Genomic DNA, 22,515 nt, shown 5'->3' with positions numbered 1-22,515 from the left:
ATTGTCCCCAAATATTACCAGATTACCAGGCGTACGAAAACCAAACAAGCGTACGGGCCCGCCTGATGATTAGCGGACATCACAGTCTATGGAGCACCGGTATCACAAAGCTCGTTGACCCTTTATATGTATGAAAGGATTCACTAAGTACTTCTACCAGTATTTACTATACAATACCCAATCAAAGTGAAAGTGACTTACCAAGCGTTAGTCATTAAGCTCATGTAAATCCAGCATTAGACCATTCAGATACATAAAGGAACTGGTTGGTAAGGTAACGGTCCGCATGCTGGATGGCAGTGGTGGTGCAAAGCAGTAGCAGACGAGTCGTCTCTAAAAGCTGGTCAGAGGCGCGCGCGCCGCCAGTTGCCAATCTCGACGTGCGCCGACCGTTGTGTTGCTTCCGTAAACAGGAGATCCATGTGGTGGTGACAAATGTAAACATTTACGACACGTTTACAGTGTACAAGTGAAAGTGATACGTTCAAGTTTTATGAAATAGTCAAAAAAGTTAGTATGGTAAGTTGGATTGTACAGTGCATGAGAAATATAGAGTTTGTGGTTAGGTCATATTTATACTAGAGGAGTTATTAGCACTTAAGTGATCAGATATACACCCAACGGATGTCGAGATGAAAAATGTGTACTTGTAAATTTTTGGTAATATATTACGTTTAGGGTATGTATTTTTTAATTTAATTCATATATAATTAAATTTTGTCCTATCTTGATTGATATATTGTGTATGAATTTCAATGGGTGGCGGCTAGAGAGTCACGATACCTACTTATTTCTATTCAATATAATCCATATAAATAAAGTACTTAGTTTCCGTTCGCGATATAATCCATGGGCTGAATTTCGAGAAACTCGTTTTAGTGGATTGCTGTGCAAATGTGCGTTGTCTATCAGTAAGTATCTGTGTATCTGCACATAACGCGACTATTTTTAATATTTAGATAAATGAATATTATGTTGTTTTATAGCAAATAGCAAAAATTTATATGTCTCAAGAATGCATCGTCGGCATGGATAGAACATAACAGTCACGCGTAAATCAGTTTATAAAAAGCCAAAACCTTACAAAAGATTGTGAGATAAGTAGTGTGGAATCCTCGGAACGCTAGTTTGACATACAATTGGCTAATGTTTGCATGTTAAACGCCATTATGCCTTTGACCTATTGTAGAAAAACAATTTTGCCAAGATCACGAGAAACCGGCTAATTGTGTAACGAAACTGACAGTTGATCACGGAGTTGTTATGAAATATGACATATATTATAACCATACACAAACTAAAGTTCACATTAAACACTATCTTAAAATATAGTAAATATACCTACATGCGGAACTTTTTTAACCTTTAATTGCAGGTACGTAAAGTACTTAATCTTCTAATGGTTTACGAAATACATATGCAAATTAATTTAGAATCGCTAATGTTTCCGCCATCTCAATCAAGGCCAGCTACTAAATTCTCGTATTTATCCGTAATATCTTAACTTAAGTGGATTTAAATGAACGATACGAACTAAGATAACGTAATAACGTAGAATGAGGTCAACACACCAGGAACCTACTTAAAAGTAATCATTATTTAACTTGGTTTAAAATTAAATAGATCCCGATAACGCCAGATGCGCTTTAACAGATTTAGAAAGTACTCAAATATTTCAAGATAGCTCTAACTTTACTTAAAAACATAAGTTTTGATTAAAATTGTGCAAAACTTTAAAACTTCTAAAGTCGCGTTACCTAAAATTTTATGTTAAAAACATTTATACGAAGTAAATAGTTCCTCCAAGAATAGTTATTTGTTTTACAAGGGGGCAAAGTTGTTTTTGAACAATCAAGAGAGCCTTTACCAGCTGGTGTGTTGAAAAAGAATGAACATTATCATAAAAATATGCTTAAAGCTTTTAAAAAGTTTAAAGCCTTACTTTTTGGTTTTTCATTCTGATTCTGTTAGATAAATAATATTTCCCTAGTGTATTTGTACAAAAGCGAGGATTTAAACTTACTAAAAGCATAATTCTGTTAGTTTATCTATCTAATAAAAAAAAAGTTTAAATGACGGATAGGGATTAGGGAAAAACGAATGACAATCAATCAATCAATCAATGTCTTTTTATATTTAACATAACAGAAGTAATTAAAAGATATTTACAGGTTCACACAATTTACCAACATCTGGCATGCAAAACAAATGTTATTCCGAAATTAAAAATCTACCATGCAAATCATTAAACCTATAATAACATTTAAAACTTTTGCGTTTTGAACACATATTAACGTTTTGCAAAGTCGGTAAATAAAGGTAACAAAATAAACATACATAACATTACATTTTACATAATTAAATATATTAGAATGAACATACACCTATTTCCAATAAAGACATTCAAAAGTTCACGTATTACACAAAAACACAAAAATAAGTTGGACTCGACATGTTGCCGACTTGCGAAATCCTCCAAAACGATAACTAATGCAGGGCCGGGTATCTACAATAAACTACCTGATAGCATTAAAAATATTGAAAATGACCTGACATTCTATAATCAGTTAAAAAAATGGTTGACCACAAAAGCCTTTTATGATATGTCAGAATATAATAATAATGATTTAATCTTAATTTAATTTTATGTTTTGTATTTTTATTAATTATGGGAAATTTGAAATGTGTTGATTATTTTTATATTGTATTATTTTACTTTAATTTAATTAATGATTATTTGAATGAATTGAATATATTATGTAAATCCAATTATGGCGTGTAATATGAAATATTATTATAAATGAATGAGTATGAGTATGAGTATGAGTAAATTCGCGATAGACCCGATTGTAAATGTGACATTATACCTATGTCAATACATTTCTTAGCTATATGTATACACACACTACACAGTCGCATTTTTGCAAATTGAAATGTCAGTTAATATAAAACGAAAACACGAAATGAATAACGCCAGTTTTTGTAAAATATAGAAACTGCTCTAAACTTCGATAACATTCGTTCTTTATTCTACCTCCTAGATCACCTAACTATACCTGCTAACTAACTAGTACAACTACGTTGTGACTTTAACTTGTAGTGTTCTTGTCTCTCCGTAAACATTGTTTTACGGAGAGACAAGTCTTAAGAGGAAAGGGAACGGGTCGGCCGCTTCTCCATACAAACGTAGTCCTTATTTTCCTCTCTGGATATTGATAGTATGGAAAACATTTTTACATAATTTGATGTATATTGACTATAGCTATTTTTCGATTTTTTATTATTTTAAAAATTAGGTGCGAAAACAGATTTCATACAAATTTTTAAATTCTCCTAACTCTCCTCCTAGCTGTGGTTGATTACAACAAATTGTATCATAGTTATTTGTTATACAAGGGTGTAAAGTTGTATTTTACCCGCGAGTGTGGAATTGAAACACGAGCAAGCGAAAGGATACTATAGTTGAACCACAAGCGAAGCGAGTGGTTCTAAAATAGAATCCTGAGCGTATCGAGTGCTTCAACACACGAGAAGTAAAATACATTTGCACCCGTGTGTAACACAAAACTTTTCACCTCACTATAGCGAGGAAAGTGCATCATCCACAGGCGTTAGATCATCTTCATCACTGGAATCACTCATTTTTTACGATATTATAACAAAAAACTGGAAATTCTGTATTTTTACGTGAGAAGTTTTTAAGTAAAAATTTTGTTGACAATATTGACATTTCTGACGTATGAAATGTCAATGATGCGTTTTGAAATTGCATCGACTCAACTTGTGCGTTCAGAATTATATTTAACATCATTATTAAAAAACAACCGTTTCTTATGTAACTTTAAGGTTTATGACATAAAATCATTAACTAAAGCTAAATTTGGTATTTTTTATTAGATTCTCAAACCATTTGTTTAATGATAATTAATATCGAAAGAACCATTATTATGAGCGTTTTACGTTTTGTTATCTGTCAAGCTACTTAAACATGCTCCATCCAAGGTCAAATTACTTTCCCCACTAGTGGATAAAATGCGTTTTTCCCCGCTTATTTTAAAGGATAAAAGACAACTTTCCGAACTAGTGAGGGGAAAAAATATTCTCAATAATGTTAAAATCCAGGGAGGAAAATGAGGACTACGTTTGTATGAAATGGCGATTTCGCGCCAGTTGTCCACTTTCGTCTTAAACTAGTATGGAACTTTGTGGGAATTGATTACCGTCAAGATGGAGCCAAGACTCAAGAGGATTTTGGTATCAGCAGTGTTAATGCTAGCTTAAATCCGAATATTGTACTTCTTCTCTTTAGAATGTCTATCAATTATTCCTCGAGACTGTTAATGAATGAGCAGAAACGTGTAATGTGTTCAGTAAGATCTAGTTAAATAGATAGAAAATTAGCAATTTATCAGAATAATATCAATGCAAGATCATTTGTTTTAACTTCTCTCAAATATTTAATTACAATCATCAAAATCTCAAAGATTATTATTTTTTAACTTACAAAATGAAAAAAAGGATACCATATTCGATTCCTTACATTTTATTTGAAAAAAAATATTGTAGATAAGTATGTACAGCAACCATATGACACAAACGAAATATTTCACCGTTAAAATAGCAATTTTATTGTTTTCCATACTTCAAGACGGCTTGAACTTGATCGTGACATCGTGACGTCATGATCAAGTTTAGTACCGTTTAGTAAGGGCCAGTAAGGGCGTTTCGGGCCTAGAGTACATTCTGAGTTTTGTACTGCTTTAATGCAATGGGCTCAATATAGAGATTTGACCCTCAAAACAAACCTGATCGACTCACACTATTTATAAAAACTTGTCATGTTATTACGGAAGTTCTTACGTCAAATATTATATTGTGTCGGACATTGGTAAGTGGCCCAAATGTAAGTTATAAGATTTAAAACAAATGTATGTATTAGGTCTGTAAAAAAACTAATTACGATTACATAAAAACTGGTCGGGTCTCTATTTAATTATTAATTTACAATAATTATATAGAATCCCGACCCAACGCATAGGAAGTATTCTGAAATGGCAACTTTAGACCTTACCACTCATGATGTCAATATTTTACTTTCTACATAAAATTACAGTAGCACTGCATACAAAACTTCCTTGTATATGCAGTAAAAACAGTAGATGAATGATAATATATATTTCTCCAAATTCTTTAGCTGTTCCATTTTCACTTCTTTAGCCATAAACCCAGACAGGATTCGGATATAGGTTAACTACTTACCATGAACAAGTAAATGTTATTGATGGAAAATTTTAGAACAGTATTGCACTTCTCTTTTCTCACAAGATTATGAATCATAAATAGGTAAGCAAACACACTTTAAAAGTATTTTATTAATATAAAATTTACCTCTGAAACCATTTGTATAATAAGTAGAGTACCTCGAGCCGAAAAGATCCACCTCTATGAATAACTCACAAAATCCATTTGGGATCTACGTTCGGATACCGTTCACGGACACTTTTACATTTCTTTTGTCAATCGAATTGTACAATTCAATAGAATGCTAATAAATAATTAGCATAGATTTGATAGGTGTGGAAACACTTGCGAGTTTATATGTTGTGGCAAAATATGCGCATCCGATGTGGCAACAGCAGTTTGGCCGGCTTCGTCAATAGCCGTGATAACTTATAGAATATCTAGGGTCAAGTACGCGTACGAAATATTCTAATCCATCAGCATCGTAATTTGCCCACTACTGTAATCCAAGATTGGCAATCTTGGCATTTTGATCGCTTATGAGTGCCGTTGAGTCCACTGTTACCTGGTATAGTATATAATAAATGTGACTTTGAAATTCGTAATGACTGTGCATAGTTGGAAAGCGCGCCCGAAGCATTTGGCTAACCTGCGCTTGAAATAACCCCCCTGTTTATAGTTGCCACTGTCGATTAAGCATCAAGTATGCCAATAATTATAGAAAAAGAATCCGTAAGAAGTATACAGTAAAGTTCATAATCATATAGTAAGAGCAAGCTTGATCGCAACTTTCCTGAATCCACGAAACTTGTCCGAGGTTGCTTGAATCTTGACTAATGCCGAATAGTTAGAAGCGTTTTGAAATTTCCCGCAGCTTTGGAAAACGGAGTTAGCGGTGGCTTACGTGAAGTTTAGTCTTAAGTTGTCCAAGTGAAATTTTAGATTTCAGCCTATATATCGACATACGTCCCACTACACAGGCTTCTCATGCGCGAGCACTAACTAATAAACAACGACAAAGTTTTGAAACATATCAGGGAAACTTATGCCACAGCAGAAAAATGCACTAGCCAAATATTTAAGTTGGCGAAATATGATTAGCTTCATTTAGAAAACGATACTTACCTAAATAAGATATCAAACTATTTATGACTTTTAAGAGATCGAAGCTGGTTTCGTGAAGATACGTTCCACTTTAGTGGTTCAGTTTTGGAACTGCTGGCAATCCAACCCACTTTAGATGACAAACGCCTTTTGCATTTTTTTTGTTATTTACATAATCTGAATCCTGCTTGCCGGAAACCGTCACCATAAAAGCATTAAGGCCCAGTAAGTTCGTGTTCTTCTCTCACTCTCATTGTAAGCGAGATGGAAGTACGTGCCCTCCCGTGCGCTCCCGCGCGGATATCATGTTTTTTAGTTTTAATTTTTTGTACGTATAAATAAAATAAAAAAGTATACGATACGTTCCCCCAAACATGATATTGCCGATTTTAATAAGCAATTTTAATATATGTAGCTTTTATGTATAATTTGTTACACATCTTTAAAGTGCATTTAAGATTTAAAAAAAAAAAAAAATTATCGAGCGAAAGTCAAAAACTCAGGATTTTAATTTTTGCTTTGATTGCTAATTAAATTTATGGCAACCGTATTGTGAATATTGTGATCCAAAAAAGCGATACGACTTTTAAAAAACTCTGTACTCTGTTTTCTGGCCCACTGCACCTTAAGGTGACCAAAGGGCGTATTCTGATTGTAACCTGTTATTACGCCTTAGGTTCTAAACATCTAAAATTAATCAGCTGTCACGGATAACATTTAAGCGAATACGCTCGTTTAACACTTTATGTACAGAGATTGCTGTAATAAAATATTATAATGATACGGTTTTTATTGTTTTAAATTCCTTAAAGCTCCGACTAGAATACAAGTAATATTCTCATGGTTCCTGCGAGCTATTAATTAGTACCTACCTGATGGCTTAACGCAAAAAACGAAATTTCGTTATTTGTCTCTACTTATCTACTTAATTATTTACTTTCGTCATCTGTGCCTTCACTCTTGCATATTCGAGAGATAGAGATCAAATTTACTGCCAACTATCGACACACGATTAAAACTGAAAATGAAAATGTATAAAAATACCAAAAAAATTATATAAATTATATATGGATTCATTATTTTTTTATTAGTAATTATTATTTTTATATGATTTTGACCTATGTTCTTTCACTGATATGTGTTAAAATTGTTAAATATCAAACGGGGTCGTCAACGCCATCTAGCCGATAATAGGCCAAAGGTGTAGGTGCAATTTATCCGAGAATCAATTTTTCTTGATTTCCGAGGCACGTGTTTTCCTTAGACTGTATTCATCTTATACGAAGTTACATAAGTCTAGTTTAACGTTCAAGATCATTGGGGGTTCCAGGCCCCTTCACTTCTGAAGATTTTGTGGTTTATTTACCTAGTTCATTCAAAAGCTCATAATTGTTAGCATTTATGTTGATGTCTTGTGCTTCTATTGTAGGTATATATGTCAAGATCGTCTTGCTCACGATCTTTTTCGTGACTGTACCTTCAAATCCTAATGCATAATTTCGTTATGTCACGATATCATTGTAGTTTTAAAATTTACATGCAAAACATAAATCAAAAAGTCAGTGGATACAGAAATGTCAAGTAGTAACAGTTAAAAACTGCTGGTGTTCTACAAAAAATAATAATTATTATTATTCTTTATTATTTTCGATTCTTAGTTATTATTATTGTAATGTTATTGTGTGTCGACGATCTTTTTGTGAATGCATTTTATTTTGACAATATGTAAAATAAAATGTACATTTTCAATGAGAAATAAATGAATCTAATTTAAAATAAAATAATAATATACATTTTACTATTTAGTACCTTAACAAAGAAATTATGTACAGCTGCAAGAGTGCATTTAACTACTTTATGAATGAATTTCATTCAAAAAGTGGGTGTGTGTACCTAAACACAACTTTGGGAACAAATCAAATTATTTTATTAAGTAAATATTTTTGATTTGTGTTTTTTTTAAGTACCTAGTCACACTACCATATATAAATTATAAACTGAAATAAATGTCGTAAATTAAAGAAAAAGAGATGACGACGCCCTCCAGTGGTGAAGGCGGTGTGTGTACCTAAGTTGATAAAAATCAAGCTCTCTTATTAAAATATTCTCCCCGTTTATACCTATATTTGAGGACTATTGATATAAAAAAATTGAATTATGAATGATAAAACATGAAGGGATCGTATTTAGGTAAGTACATATTTATAAATAACGTATCATAACTTCATAAGTCTGTACAGTAAACTAACCACACAAAAACTGTAATCAAGTATATCCATTGTAGCCGTGTATTTTAGTAACAATTGACTCGCGTAATACGAAACTGACAATTATACATATATTATTCTTGTAACAAGTATTGAGAAACGACGAGAAGACACGCAGTTTATGGCACATTGGCTCAGTTGTAGATGAGATGACCCACTTATGGGGTAACTTTTCATTATTATTTCCGCCTTAAGTCCAAATCCATAATAAAAATATCTATGTACGTTCTTTTTAGCTATTTTTCTTAGTAAATTAATAAACATTTAATAATCACCTTTGCTAGTCTTATTTATAATTATTCCATCGACAGCGTAAGTAGTTCCCGAGATGTTTAGCAGAGTCGCACTATATAAGGGTTCTATTTTACCTTTTTCGTATGGTACCTTAAAACGAATGTTAATTACATAATACTATATATAGTCTGCCTAGCAACTTTGTAAGTAGAAAAAGGCGCGAAATTCAAATTTTGTATGGGACGATAACGTTATATAACCCTTTGCGCCTACATTTTTTAAATTTGCCGCTTTTTTACTGACGGAAATGGCTTGACAGACTATATATACATTCGTTTAATGAAGCATTACTCCTTTCCTTACTTCACACTAGTTCACACTTGCCCCCATCTCACTGAGCCCGCTAGGACTAGCGACAACTAGCTGTAGTACCGGTTGCCGCGTTAATTAGATCTAGGTGTTGGTGGTTCTTATGGGTCCGTGCACAACGACAGCGTCACACAGCGGTTGCAACTATAGGCCCGTATTTTGACACAACTATTAAGCGAGAAGTAAGTAAATCGTATTAGTTTCAGTGAAAACTACTGAACGGATATGTATACGGTTTTCATCTATGAATAGAGTGATTCTTGAGGAAGGTTAAGGCGTATAATTTGTAAAGATTTTGTGTAAATTGGTTGAAATATGACGATATTTTGCTAATGAAGTCAGGAAAAAATCACACTGACGATGGCTAAGAGCTTTAATCGAAAACGCTGCCCAATCCGTTTGAGATATAACAACACAATGTATAGTGGAATTGTCTCTCTTTCATTGTTCTACAAAAAATCCTCTATCTTTTAAGGATAACTTACTATATACCCATTCTTATCGTTTACATAAAGTTGTAATATGTGGTATTTGCAAAGCTTTTTACATGGATACAGTATTAATAATTATCAAATTAAATACGTTAGTTATATTAAGCATTTCATACAGATTACAATGGTCCCTTTACACCAGACAATTTGAATAAATATCTCAGGAGTATTTAATCGTAAAATAAAGTTCCATTTCGACCCATATAACTTGTATGAAATGTTAAAGACTCCAACTCTTATAGGCATAAGCATATTATGTAGGAAGAAGTAGAAATCAGCGAAACAGCAAAGGCAAGTAGACGCAAAAGTTGACCGGCCTTGATATTGATCTGTTCGCAACCACAATAATAATAATATAACCACAATAGTAATGATTTGTAATCACAAGTCATTGACACAGTTCCACTGGTTGGCACTGGGCGTGGTTTGATTAGTCACTTACTTACTAATTGTTACTGTCTCACGGAAATTTTGTAAATGAAATAGATGTCATAAATATATCAAAGATAGATATAACTCCGTAATAGATGGATACAGTCTAAGGAAAAATCGTGCCTCGAAAATCAAGAAAATTTGATTCTCGTTCAGAGGGCGCTACTAGCTTTGGCCTACTGTCGTATAGATGGCGTTGACGGTTTCGTTTGTTATTTAACAATTTTAACGCATATCAGTGAAAGAACATCGGTCAAAATCAAAAAAATAATTAATGCAAATAAAAAAAATCATTTATCCATATTTAAATACATTTTATCGTATTTTTATAAATCTTCAGTTTTAGTTTTAAAGTGTGTCGATAGATGGCAGTGAATTTACTGTGGTTACAAAATTTACTATGACAGTACCGCAGTATAAGTTACTCTATGAATATATTAATGAAAAAGTGACGAAGCCCTCCAGTGGTGAAGGCCGGATTCGAACCGGCGTCCTTACGGAATTACAATATAACGAGAGAGATTGGTGCTATATCGCTATAGGTATCGCAATTCCGTAAGGAATTCGTATAGGAGGTGCAAGCGCATACTGCTCGCCCTGAGTTGGTCAAAGACGCCTAGTCTTAGTAAGATGGCATATAGTCGAGAAATTAGTACCGGTTTCGCCGTGGCGGGGTTCAAGGCGTTAGTCCGGATTGCTAGACGCCGGTCTAAAAAAATAAATATGACATCTATTACAGTATTTAACAATACATTCCAAAAAAAACCTTTATGAAAAACCATTTTTCTCATCGCCCGTACACAAGTCACTTTGACTTGCGCGCCACTTTTGACTAGTTTTCGTAATTTTGGTGACGCCACTTGAAGGCACAAGACATGAAACTATTTTTTTTCTTTGATCTATGTACATTTGGATATAAGTAGGTCGTTATTGGACCAAATAGTATTAGTGGAAGTCAGTTATCAAATATTTTACAGTCATTAGCATAAGTAATTGGCCGAGAAACAGTGGCCCCGTTTATAATCGCGTAAAGACAATACACACGTCTGCGGAGCTACTACTGCCATTGACTGGTTTTGAATTAACCACTTAGAGCTTCAAACCACGTAGTCGGGGGAAGTATGAGAGACAACTATTGATTGACTGGATGCCAATCTCGAAAGTTATCATTAGTTGTCTTGTCTCTCAGTTACCCCTAGAATGTACAAATAGGAGTCTTACAAATATATATTTTATCTTATTATTATTTTGTTTTTGTCATCACTAAAAGAGGCTACTTTAGGATCAAAAATCCCTAATTTAAATAATAAACGCGAAAGTGACTCTGTCTGTGTATAATCGCTAAACTGACTTAGATGTTTGGTATGGAGATAGTTCGAAGCCCGAGGAAGGACATAGAAGGATAGTGTTTAACAATCATCATCATCATCAGAAGTTAATAAAATTATATTATGTTTTTGCAAAAATTTCGAAAGCTTTTATTTTATTTATTCTAAAAAACTAAATTTTATTTATTCTTTATTTTATTCTAAAAACTTCAGACACAATCAGGTTGCGTTGTTTTATCACAGACCTCACATTGCCACCCCCTGTCTCCATCATCAGATCAGTTCGATGTCATCATAATATTGCATTGTCATGCGATTTACACATACCTATGTATGCAAAATTTCAGGTTAATCGGATATCAGGAAGTGGTTGAAAAATGGTTTGCAAGATTTGAAAAAAAAAAAGTTACATACGAAGTGAACGAACATGTTAAATTTAATAAAAGCTTGTAAAAAATACACTTAAATATTTGACAGATGAAGTAGGCACTTGTAGATGACGCTAACTAGACGGAGTCAAAATATTTGTAATAAACAAACTAGACAGTCTGTTTATTACAAAATATTTTGACTCCGACTTTTGACTGTCTTACATTAGCGCTAACCTAGTCACATACTTACCCCTTAATTAATTCTTAGTATTTCTTTGAATTTGGTACCTGTTAAGTATAATGTACTAGTGCTTATTGTCAAAGCATTGTCACAAAAATGTTGTCACGATTTTCCTAAACAATACGTACGTGCTCAATCACTGTAATGAGCATGTAATGCTTTTTGTGTCCACGTTCATACCGTGAAAAAATTACTCATTGAGATATACGTTGATACATCAGTCATATTTATGTAGAACCTCATGCGTCATAATATTCGCCGTGGCGGCTTCACAAAGGTTTAGTTTGGGACCTAATCATATTAGAAAATCCATTTTCATGAAAATTAAAATTTTGTATATTGTCATGTATGTTATGACTAACGGTCTAATTCGAAAAATGCTTGTAAGATGTCACAGCGATACGATATTGTTCTGTACTGACTGACGTGTTTGGTTCAAAAAATTACACTTTCACACTGGTCAAGTGACATTTTTTGAACCAAACGCGTCACTTTTGACACTGACAGATCATATTACGTATTTCGTCTGTGTCTCACGGAAGTTTTGCTGACAGATCAGTATCGTATCGCTGTGACATCTTAAAAGCATTGTTCGAATCGGGCCGTAAACCTACGCTAGGTTTACGCCCCGATTCGAACAATGCTTTTATAAACGTTTTGAAATTATACTAAGCCTCAAATCATTGTATAAATCATTGTTTGTTGAAGTTTGTTGAAGTTTTTGTTGGCCAAGAGATTATGAATAGTCACACATTTATAAAATCTTTGGAAGTCGGTCGTTAATCGTTTTTACATTAAGGTGTACTTAATGTACGTAGGTACAATGTACAGTCGAAGGTAACAATATCAATCCAGACAAATGGCTCAAAAATATGTGAACACGACTTTATTGTCTAAGGTGTAAGAGCGTACACATATTTTTGAAACTTTGGGAATGTATATATATATTTATGCCAGAATTTAAACTGTTGTGAGACATACTGATACTACTACTGATATACATTAAATAATTTCACTAAATAAATAAAATAGAAATAAATAAATAGTGACTAAAATTTGTGAGTCTAAACCGTGAAATTATTTAATATATTTATGCCCTTGACTGTACACACCTACTAAGTATATGCCAAGAGCATTGAACATCGTTGGGTAGTTGGGCTAATGCTAATGCTTAAAGATTATTGCATCATTATGCGTATAATTTTAATAGGCAATCGGGTACACAAACAACTTGGTTATTATAAAAGGACTGATGATGGATGAACCGTTATTGTTTATTGTTACTTCTACCGATAAGTATTTCTTATGCTTTCACAGCCCCGTCGCTGAATTGTAATATTTGTCTTAGAACTTAAATGCAGCTAAAATGCATAATACAGGTTTAAACATTTCTAGAGACTGAGCTGAAAGGATAGTGTTATCTAAGTGATCTACAATCGAGTTATTATAATCGTAAAGTTGGAAAAAAAAAGTAAAAACAAAATCAATAAAATGAAATATTTTTATATCAGTGACAACCCTATAGAGTTATTTATATTTAAAATTGACACGTCATGTCATTCATCGAATCTACTTGCTAGGGTTGAAATATACAGATTTTTGTACTAATGGTTAACAAACTGTATCTCAAAAACGGTTAGAAATATTAACGAGATTAAAAAGTGAAAAATAAAGTTCGTAGCTCCGTTCCCCGTTTGAATTAAAGTCCCTCATCCCTCATTATGTTCTACCCGATATATTTGATATATATTTATTTATTTGTTTGGTCTTACTGGCATTTGAGTCCACAATCAATTGTTATATTATATTTTCTTAAACGACTCATATGATAACTGTAATCTTGTGCCGTTATTAATAAACGTTTCTCAAATCTAACAAATCGTTGATAATCATTTGTCCCTATCCGTTATTTTCACATTTCTGTTTCTTAGACAGAGACAAAATTTAACAGAGGTTTGTAACAGGTTGCTAAGTTTAATGAATAAAGGGGTTAGTAAAACTAAAATAAAACAATTTCAGACTAGCCGTGTTTTCAAAGGACCCTCTTTAAGAAACGCCTCAACGCGCAATGGGCGCGGGAACGATGCTCAATTGTCTTGTAGACAATGAGAAGAAACTTCGACCCGACCGTTTTGTATTAACAGCAACGCTCTTAAATGACTAACGATGGACTTTATGCCTTTGTAATAGGGTCTACGAATTATCATTTAACAATGACGCGATGGTACGGAGCATTATGCGAACGAGAACGGTTTGATGATCGTTGTCGGAGTTTAACAGCGAATGGGTGAAACAAAAGTGCTAGTCGTAGAAGTGTTAATGTTCTAAAAGGTTTAATGTAGGAGCAGTACCTACATGCCTGAAATACAGTATGTAACCAAACGTAAGGCAAATAAACGTACCACACAATCGTTAGATCATAAATATGATAACGGTAGCTGATTTATTGAAATCCAGTAACTTTTACCGTCGGTTGAAAAAAAAAACCAGTTTAATAATTTTGTACAACCTGTATTATTTGTTTACCATCTTATCATTATCAATGACAAGAACGATACAAACAGAAATGTCATAATGTCATTCGAAATGTAAAGGGTTTTACCGAATACGACGCTTGATTTTATTAAATTACTTCATAAGTTCTTGACTCTTTTTTTAGGGTTCCGTACCCAAAGGGTAAAAACGGGACCCTATTACTAAGACTTCACTGTACGTCTGTCCGTCTGTCTGTCACCAGGCTGTATCTCATGAACCGTGATAGCTTGACAGTTGAAATTTTCACAGATGATGTATTTCTGTTGCCGCTATATTAACAAATACTAAAAACAGAATGAAATAAATATTTAAGTGGGGCTCCCATATAACAAACGCGATTTTTTTTGCCGTTTTATGCGTAATGATACGGAACCCTTCGTGCGCGAGTGCGACTCGAACTATGCCGGTTTTATAAACTTCATAATTCCCATGTAACCCATGTCCAAAAGAAAAAATGCAAAAAAATTTCTGCAATTCTGCCAATTCACTGATTTTCAAACATTTCACGTAATCCATTTGGAACTTGAACACTCATGTGCGGCAGTGCACCATCATGCTGGTACCAGGTCTTAACGTTGTGAGCCAGAAGCAAATTCATTCGCAGTAAAAACTAAATTAATTAGTCGTAGTAAAAATTTGTTTATTTATTTGACGTGACACTCAACTTAATAATACATAGGTAGGTATAGCTGCAATTTCGGCAACCGAAAAAAGTTTTAGTATCAACGGCATTTAATGTATAACCGCAACTCCCTTAACATTATCAAATAGGACAAGCTATCCCTACATTGCCGTTTGTAAAGACAAATAATGAATACAGATTGGTAGTTTTTATACAAAGTTGGATTGTTAACGTGCATAGCTAGGTCTCAGCTCTATTTTTTTTGTAAGATGCATTGACATACACTTTTGTCATTTGTACACTATTTACTCCTTGGCTGCCCTTAGCAGCACTTGGCTGCTTATATATAACTAGCCAAATAATAAAATCAAGGTTCACACGGTTACCAGGTTTACTTAATAGCAAAGATAGATATAACTCCGTAATAGATGGATACAGTCTAAGTAAAAAACGTGCCTCAAAAATCACGAAAATTTGATTCTCGATCAGATGGCACCACTAGTTTTGGCCTACTCTCGTATAGAGGGCGTTGACGGTTTCGTTTGTTATTAATAATTTTAACGCATATCAGTGAAAGAACATGGGGCAAAATCATATAAAAATAAAAAAAATTGTAATAGATGTCATATATTACAATTTTTAATTTATATATAGTAGTGTGACTACTTAAAAGACACAAATCAAAATATTTAATAAAATAATTTGATTTGTTCCCAAAACTTGTTCATATAAAAATAATTAATGCAAGTAAAACAATCATTTAATCATATTTAAATACATTTTAACGTAATTTTATAAATCTTCATTTTTAGTTTTAAAGTATGTCGATAGATGGCAGTGAATTTACAGTAGTTACAAAATTTACTATGACAGTACCGCTCTATCTTATTATATCCTCTTTGCTGAATAGTAAACGAGAAAATTGCAATCTCGAGTCGGACCACGCTGTTTTCATACCAAGTGCTACGTAAAGTATGGAGCTTATAAGGATATTTATTCTTACAGCCAAGTTTGTGAAAAATTAGCGTGATCAGTCTACTCACCTATGATCCTTTATCTAAAAATTAAACGAAAGTCCATTTCTTTAATTGTCTCTGCAATTCATTACGCCACACCAAACACGTCTCGCATGCGATGCGGTATTGCGTCTTCTGTATTAGCATTACCCTTCACATGTAAGAATAAATTGCTTTGCCGAAGGGTTTTACATAATGATGCATTAATTTAGATGTGAGCCTAAAATGTAGTTAAGCATCTTATTTAACATATTCATAATAATAACTCAATTAACCTTAGTAATAATGCAATTAGACAGCTAGAAAATTTTCTACAAAATACCCAGAAATTCATGTTGCGTCTAAAGTAATAAATAATTCTATGCATTGTCCTAAAACGTGAATAAATTATTTCGATGAAAGATTTTAGATTTTACTCATTTTATAAAGGAATGACGAAAAAATAGCAGTACTGTATAATTCTTAGTCGCAAAGAAATACGAAGTAGTGTGAAGCTGCCAAGGGTATATAACCAGACTTTTCCTGACAAGTCAGGAATTTTGTGTATTTTCCGGGAATGCGGTAGAAACACGACAAGATTTTCACTTAACCAGAAAGTCGGACGGTCTAGATCGAGTGACAAATTACTGAAAACTTTAGCATATAAGTATTAAGTAAAATATTGTTTATAGTATTTTTTAAGATCAACATCAACATTTTGGCACTAAGTAGCTATTATTTCATATGCAAAGTTAATATTAAAATCGGATATTTTCTTAGAAAGTATTTGGTAACCCTATGCTTGGCCCGGCTGCTTCCTTACATGCTAGAGCGTTTTGAAATTTCTATTAATGCATACAGTTTTCTCACATGGAAACTGTATTTTTACTTTTCTCGATTCAATATGCAGTAGAGGATTTATCATATTGAGTTTTACGAATTGAGAACCCCGTGATAACAAGAATTAAGCTCCTGGATAAATATAAAAAGTTTTCAATATTGGTTAAATCTGCCTATATTTGTCATGACATACATTAGACATCATTTAAATAGACCTCTATTCTCTTTTCACATAAGTAAATTTGTGAAACTTAAGGAGACTTTTGTAATTACAGATGGCAAGACTACAACACCTGTTGCTCGCCGCGATAGCGATCCAAGTCTACGTCAACGCTGCACCGAGTGGCGTCAGTAAGCTTGAAGACATCGCTAAAACCGAGACAACGACTGATGCAACGCCACACCCACTAGAAGAAAGCACCCTTGAAAACACAGATACCACGGGCCAGCGACAAAAGCGCTGGTACGATTTCGGAGGATTCGGCATTCCACCACTAATCAGCCCTGGATATTCTACTTTTGTGAAAAGAGACGAATCACTAAGCACCGGCGTCTATGGCTTAGTAGACGATCCGCTGTCACACGTATACAGGCGGCTGCAAGATATCGCATCCGTAGCTAGACAACCAGCGTTCCCGCCTTCTTTCCCACCGTCATTCCCTATTTATCTACCAGTTCTTTATTTACCTCAACCCTGCAACTGCAACCGGCAACCTCAGCCGACCAACAACCAAAACGGGAGCCGGCCAGACAGCATACACAACCGTTTCCCTGAAATGGAGGACACGCGCCAAAACTGGGGATACGTCATCAACGATGACGAAGACAACGACGATGGACAGGATGTTAGAAGGCCCATTAATTTTGACGTTATTGAACCGAACAACACTGTAACGAGGAGGCCTCCTCCAGTTGAGCACGGGACCGTTCAAGGAGACGGCACTTTGAATAGTATTCCTCCTGGAGCTCCGCCGACTACTTTTCGCCCGTCAACTACGAGAAGGCCACCTGAGAACGCGCCAAAAGAGGTTTCCACAAAGCAACTCCCGACTAACTGTGATGCCGCGGTACTTAGTTGTTGCCACCGGCCTGAGATAACCTTCGAATGCTTCACAACGCAAGGCTGCCCAGACGTCGGTTCCTACGGGAACCCCTGCGAACCCAACGTTATTCTCAGAGTAATTGAAAGGTTCCAGAGGTTCTACCAGCAGCGGACTGGAACCACGTGATCAGTGATAACTGGTGTAGTTTTAATTTTATTTATGTACAAAAAGAATGTTTTTCGTGATACTGCAACATAAATGTGACGAATTGGGATTTAAACAACAAGAATATTATGATTTCTTTTCACGTTTTAAAATTTTGTAGATGTCCTGGCGTCACGACTCAATATTTATTAGTAATTCAATTATTTCACAACTATATTTTAAACGTCAATATATTTGTGTATGTACTTATCGAATGCTTAACCAGTTTTCATATATATTTATTCTGTTTCTGTGACACTAGAGCGACGAACTAGCAATAATTATAATCTATGGTCTGAGCAGCCACCCGTATCAGTGACAATGAGGAGAAAAATAGAATAGGTTATGACAGAATGCCTACCTTTAAAGCCTGGCAGTGCTAGCAACGAATGGTTTAGTTTAACATGCTTTAGTTTTAATAACAATCGTAGTTCCTTAAAAACTGCCTTTTTCACAAATATGTCAATTTTGTAAAATAAAAGATAATAATTTTAGGATATTTCAGTTGTTTTATTTTGGCGTAAACCCTCAACGTCACTTAACACCTCGAGACAAAATAAACAGACAATCTGCTCCATTTTTTTGTGTGTTCACCGTTGAACTCTAAAATGTTCGCCTTTGTACTTTCAATTATATTTCTACTGTACCTATCCTTGTTTCGTACAGTAAAGTGTTTATTACTTACTTACTGAACATTTAAAATATGTCAATGTGCTTCGCACGAAAACTGTTAAGTGATTTTCATTTCAATGTGCCAGTTGCTACAAGCAACAATTGTTTGCTTACAAAATATTGTACAGTTCAATAGTAAACTTTAAAATAAGTAGGAATACAATGAACAACGACAAATAATTTTCCGTCGAAAACCCGCTTCTCTGGTGCTTTCTTGAAGCTAAATCGATATTAGTTTCGGTTAGTTGGAATAATACATCATCTGTGAAAATTTCAACTGTCACTATCACGGTTCATGAGATACAGCCTGGTGACAAACGGACAGACAGACAGACAGCGGAGTCTTAGTAATAGGGTCCCGTTTTTACCCTTTGGGTACGGAACCCTAAAAATCTCTAAAAAAGTCTGCAAAAAGTAATAGCCCATGTTCCTTCATTCTCTATAGATCCAACCAATAGGTCCAAGATTGATCAATGAGATTAATTGTTCGGATGAATTATCGGTTAAAAAATAAACCAACAAGGTAGAAAATGTACTTAAGAAAAGTATTTATTAAACAACATGTATCCGATATAATGTTGTAAGTGTTGACTATGGTCGCTGGCGCCGTCATCACCAAATCAGTAAAGCGCCGACCGGCTTTCCCACAAAAAGTGCTCGGCGATCGTGTGGATATACAAGTAATAAGTGCTTAAGAAAGCACCTACCTGTTTATGACATACATATATTTGTTACGGGCAACTTGATTAATCCCAATGCCCAAGAGCGTCGGGCAAAGTAATAAAAGTACTTTGGCCGGTCCATATTAATAATGCCCGACGGCGGACTTAATAAATCAAGCTTGAATTTATCACTTGGACCGGGCAGTATGAATACTTCTTACTTCTAACCGGGCAATATGATAAATTCCGTCCCGTCGTGGTGGAAGCAGTTTATTTCTGTGAGAGGTTGCAATTCTAACCTAACCATGAACCTACTTTTCTAAAAACAGTTCTTTTCTGTGGGGGATTTAATTCTAACCTAACCTAAACCTACTTTTCTATAAACAGTTCTTTTTTGTGGGGGGTTACAGTTATAACCTTACCTAAACCTACTTTTCTGTAAGCAGTTCCTTTCTGTGCCTCCGCACAGTTCTTACCTAAACTAAACCTACACTACAGCTTATCTGTTTTATTACATTGCCCAAGGTAGGGTGGTCATTATTCATACTGACCGTTCAAAGTGATTAATCATGCAGTTTTAATTACATTGCCCACTTGATGCGGACATTATGCATACGGACCGGTCATTATCCATAGTGACCGCACTTATCAAGTTGCCCATAACATATTCATTCATAAAAGCTTACGTCATTATAAAATTTATCAAAACAAAAAAGTTTTTTCAATTTTACGACGTTCATCCCCTATCCCATAAGTAATTCGCGAAACAGCTGTGAGCACGACGCAGCGAATTTAATCGTCATGAGGTTTATTTTATACCTAATTTTATTCACACCACAAGCGGAACTCCGTAGCAGAACGTATATAGCGATACGGGCAGAAGGAGAGAGGGCACACGCACGCCTGCCGGTCGCGTGCGCTGACAGTTCACTGCGTTGCGAAAAGGAAATTCTCGGCAAAAACAATAACAAGTAAGTGTTTTTATATTTATTACTTTCTTAACACGCTAGTAAATATATTTGATAGAAGTAATGACTTGTCAATTAAGTGTTGTCATTAGTATTGTGAACTATGAGAGAAATTATGAATTAATTCACTGATAAATTCGCCATGTACTGCTGATTAACGGCTGATGGTACCTAATATTTTAAATAGTAGCAGAAGTAAGTGCAAGAAGTACGCACTTTTATCTCAGACAAATAGGTTATGCTGCTTAGTACGATTGTTCTTGTATCATATTAAGCTGATTTAATAAAGAGATGGGGACAGGCAGCTCCGACGGTCCCATTTGCGCTCTAGCTGTTTCCTACTTACATATTTGTGGCACTCAGGTCAAGTTTGGTACCATTTTCGTATAAATTAGGGACGATGAATTCATTTATGAAATAATAGTTTTCTTTTCATACAAATAAATGGATTTTCACCCAAAAAACTAAAATCTGACTAAGTAGGGTGACAAAAAACTGCCCCATCCCTTCTCTGTATGAAATCCTAGATCTACAGCTGATGATTGGGACTCAAAGTAAAAATGTACTATTATCTATCAAAATAGGCTTAATAATGCCTACATAAAAGTTGAAGTTGTAAAGCACCCAATTTAGTAGTAGTAGTAAATCACTTTATTGTACAAAACAAAAATTGATAACATGAAATTCATATAAATTTAGGTACAAAGGCGAGCTTATCCCTATAAGGGATTTCTTCCAGCTAACCTTGTATACAAGCAAGTAAATTGGGTGCTTTACAACTCGGCAAAACGTTACGCTCGGCAAAGCGTGTAATTATTTTGCACGTTGCTATTTTAATGAAGCATAGATTATTTGACTTTTCAACATAATCTACTTATAATTTTTTTTATATAATGGGCATCTAAATACCGTAAATTGCGCCTACTTTGCTCCACATTTGCTACAAACCGGACCGATACGACCTCCAAACCTTCAAGAAAAGAGCGTATTTCCCATCTTAAAAGCAAGCAATGCAGTTACAACCCCTCTGGTACTGCAGGTGTCCATGGGCGGCGGTAATCGCTTACCATCAGGCAATTCGTCTGCTCGTTTGCCTCCTATATCATAAAAAAATCGAGATTAAAATTATAAAATTATTATATTTTGGTAGTAGGTATGTTGTTATATATGCCGATTTAAAGCAGACCATCACTACTACCGTGTTATAACACTTAAAATTTAATGATGTTGTGATACAGTTTTTATATAATATAAATACTGTTGGAGTGCAATTGCCCAGTGGGCAAAGCAAACTGATTTTCAGGAATAGTCTTAAATTACATTATTTTCTACCATATTTCAGTATTTAGTACCAAACATAAAGCAAGAAGTTCCCGATTTCCAAGGATTCCATGTAAACAGATACAAGGAAAATAAATCATAGATGACAATGATCTTCTGAACTATTCGTAGGGGAATCAGCCGCGTCACGGGGGAATTAATCTTGTATCAAATCGGCGACCGCGGGTTAATGCCGTTTGGCGGCCTTGGACGGAAAAACCTTAGATAATGATAATGATAAAGTCAGGCTAAATCTGCACCAACTTTGAACAAAGTTCCCGATTTCCAAGGATTCCATGTAAACATAGATACCTACAAGGACAATAAATCATAGATGACAATGATCTACGATTACACGCGTAAGCATGACATCAAGTTCTGAACTATTCGTAGGCGAATCAGCCGCGTCACGGGGCAATTAATCTAATCGGCGACCGGGTCAATGCCGTTTGGCGGCCTTGTGATTCGGTCAAGTTATGTTCTAATGTATGGGGAAGACAAACAAATTATAGCTAGCATTAAATGAACGTGGTATGATACCTTTGGGTATGGTGCCTTACGCACACTAGTGTCCCC

At 34.6% G+C, this 22,515-nt stretch overlaps 3 protein-coding genes across 3 annotated transcripts in view; 2 read left to right on the top strand and 1 right to left on the bottom strand.

Annotated features, from left to right (window-relative positions):
* LOC134743744 (uncharacterized) overlaps nt 1-3,390 on the top strand; it is a 467,732-nt gene extending 464,342 nt beyond the window's left edge. The window contains exon 2 of the mRNA XM_063677379.1: nt 3,381-3,390. The gene's annotated coding sequence lies outside the window, so the exon portion shown is untranslated. The remainder of the gene's footprint in view (nt 1-3,380) is intronic.
* Nucleotides 1-22,515, bottom strand: part of LOC134743779 (uncharacterized) — a 198,933-nt gene that overhangs the window by 120,287 nt on the left and 56,131 nt on the right. The gene's annotated exons all lie outside the window — the stretch shown is intronic.
* On the top strand, nt 17,338-18,343 carry LOC134743383 (uncharacterized). Its single transcript, XM_063676774.1, has one exon. It carries the CDS (start codon nt 17,346-17,348, stop codon nt 18,297-18,299), a length of 954 nt encoding a protein of 317 aa, XP_063532844.1. The 5' UTR covers nt 17,338-17,345; the 3' UTR covers nt 18,300-18,343.

This window comes from Cydia strobilella, chromosome 8 (genome assembly GCF_947568885.1).
Source record: "Cydia strobilella chromosome 8, ilCydStro3.1, whole genome shotgun sequence".
Taxonomy (NCBI): domain Eukaryota; kingdom Metazoa; phylum Arthropoda; class Insecta; order Lepidoptera; family Tortricidae; genus Cydia; species Cydia strobilella.
The sequence above is the reverse complement of the archived record's forward strand: the minus strand, read 5'-3'. Positions and strand labels throughout refer to the sequence as shown.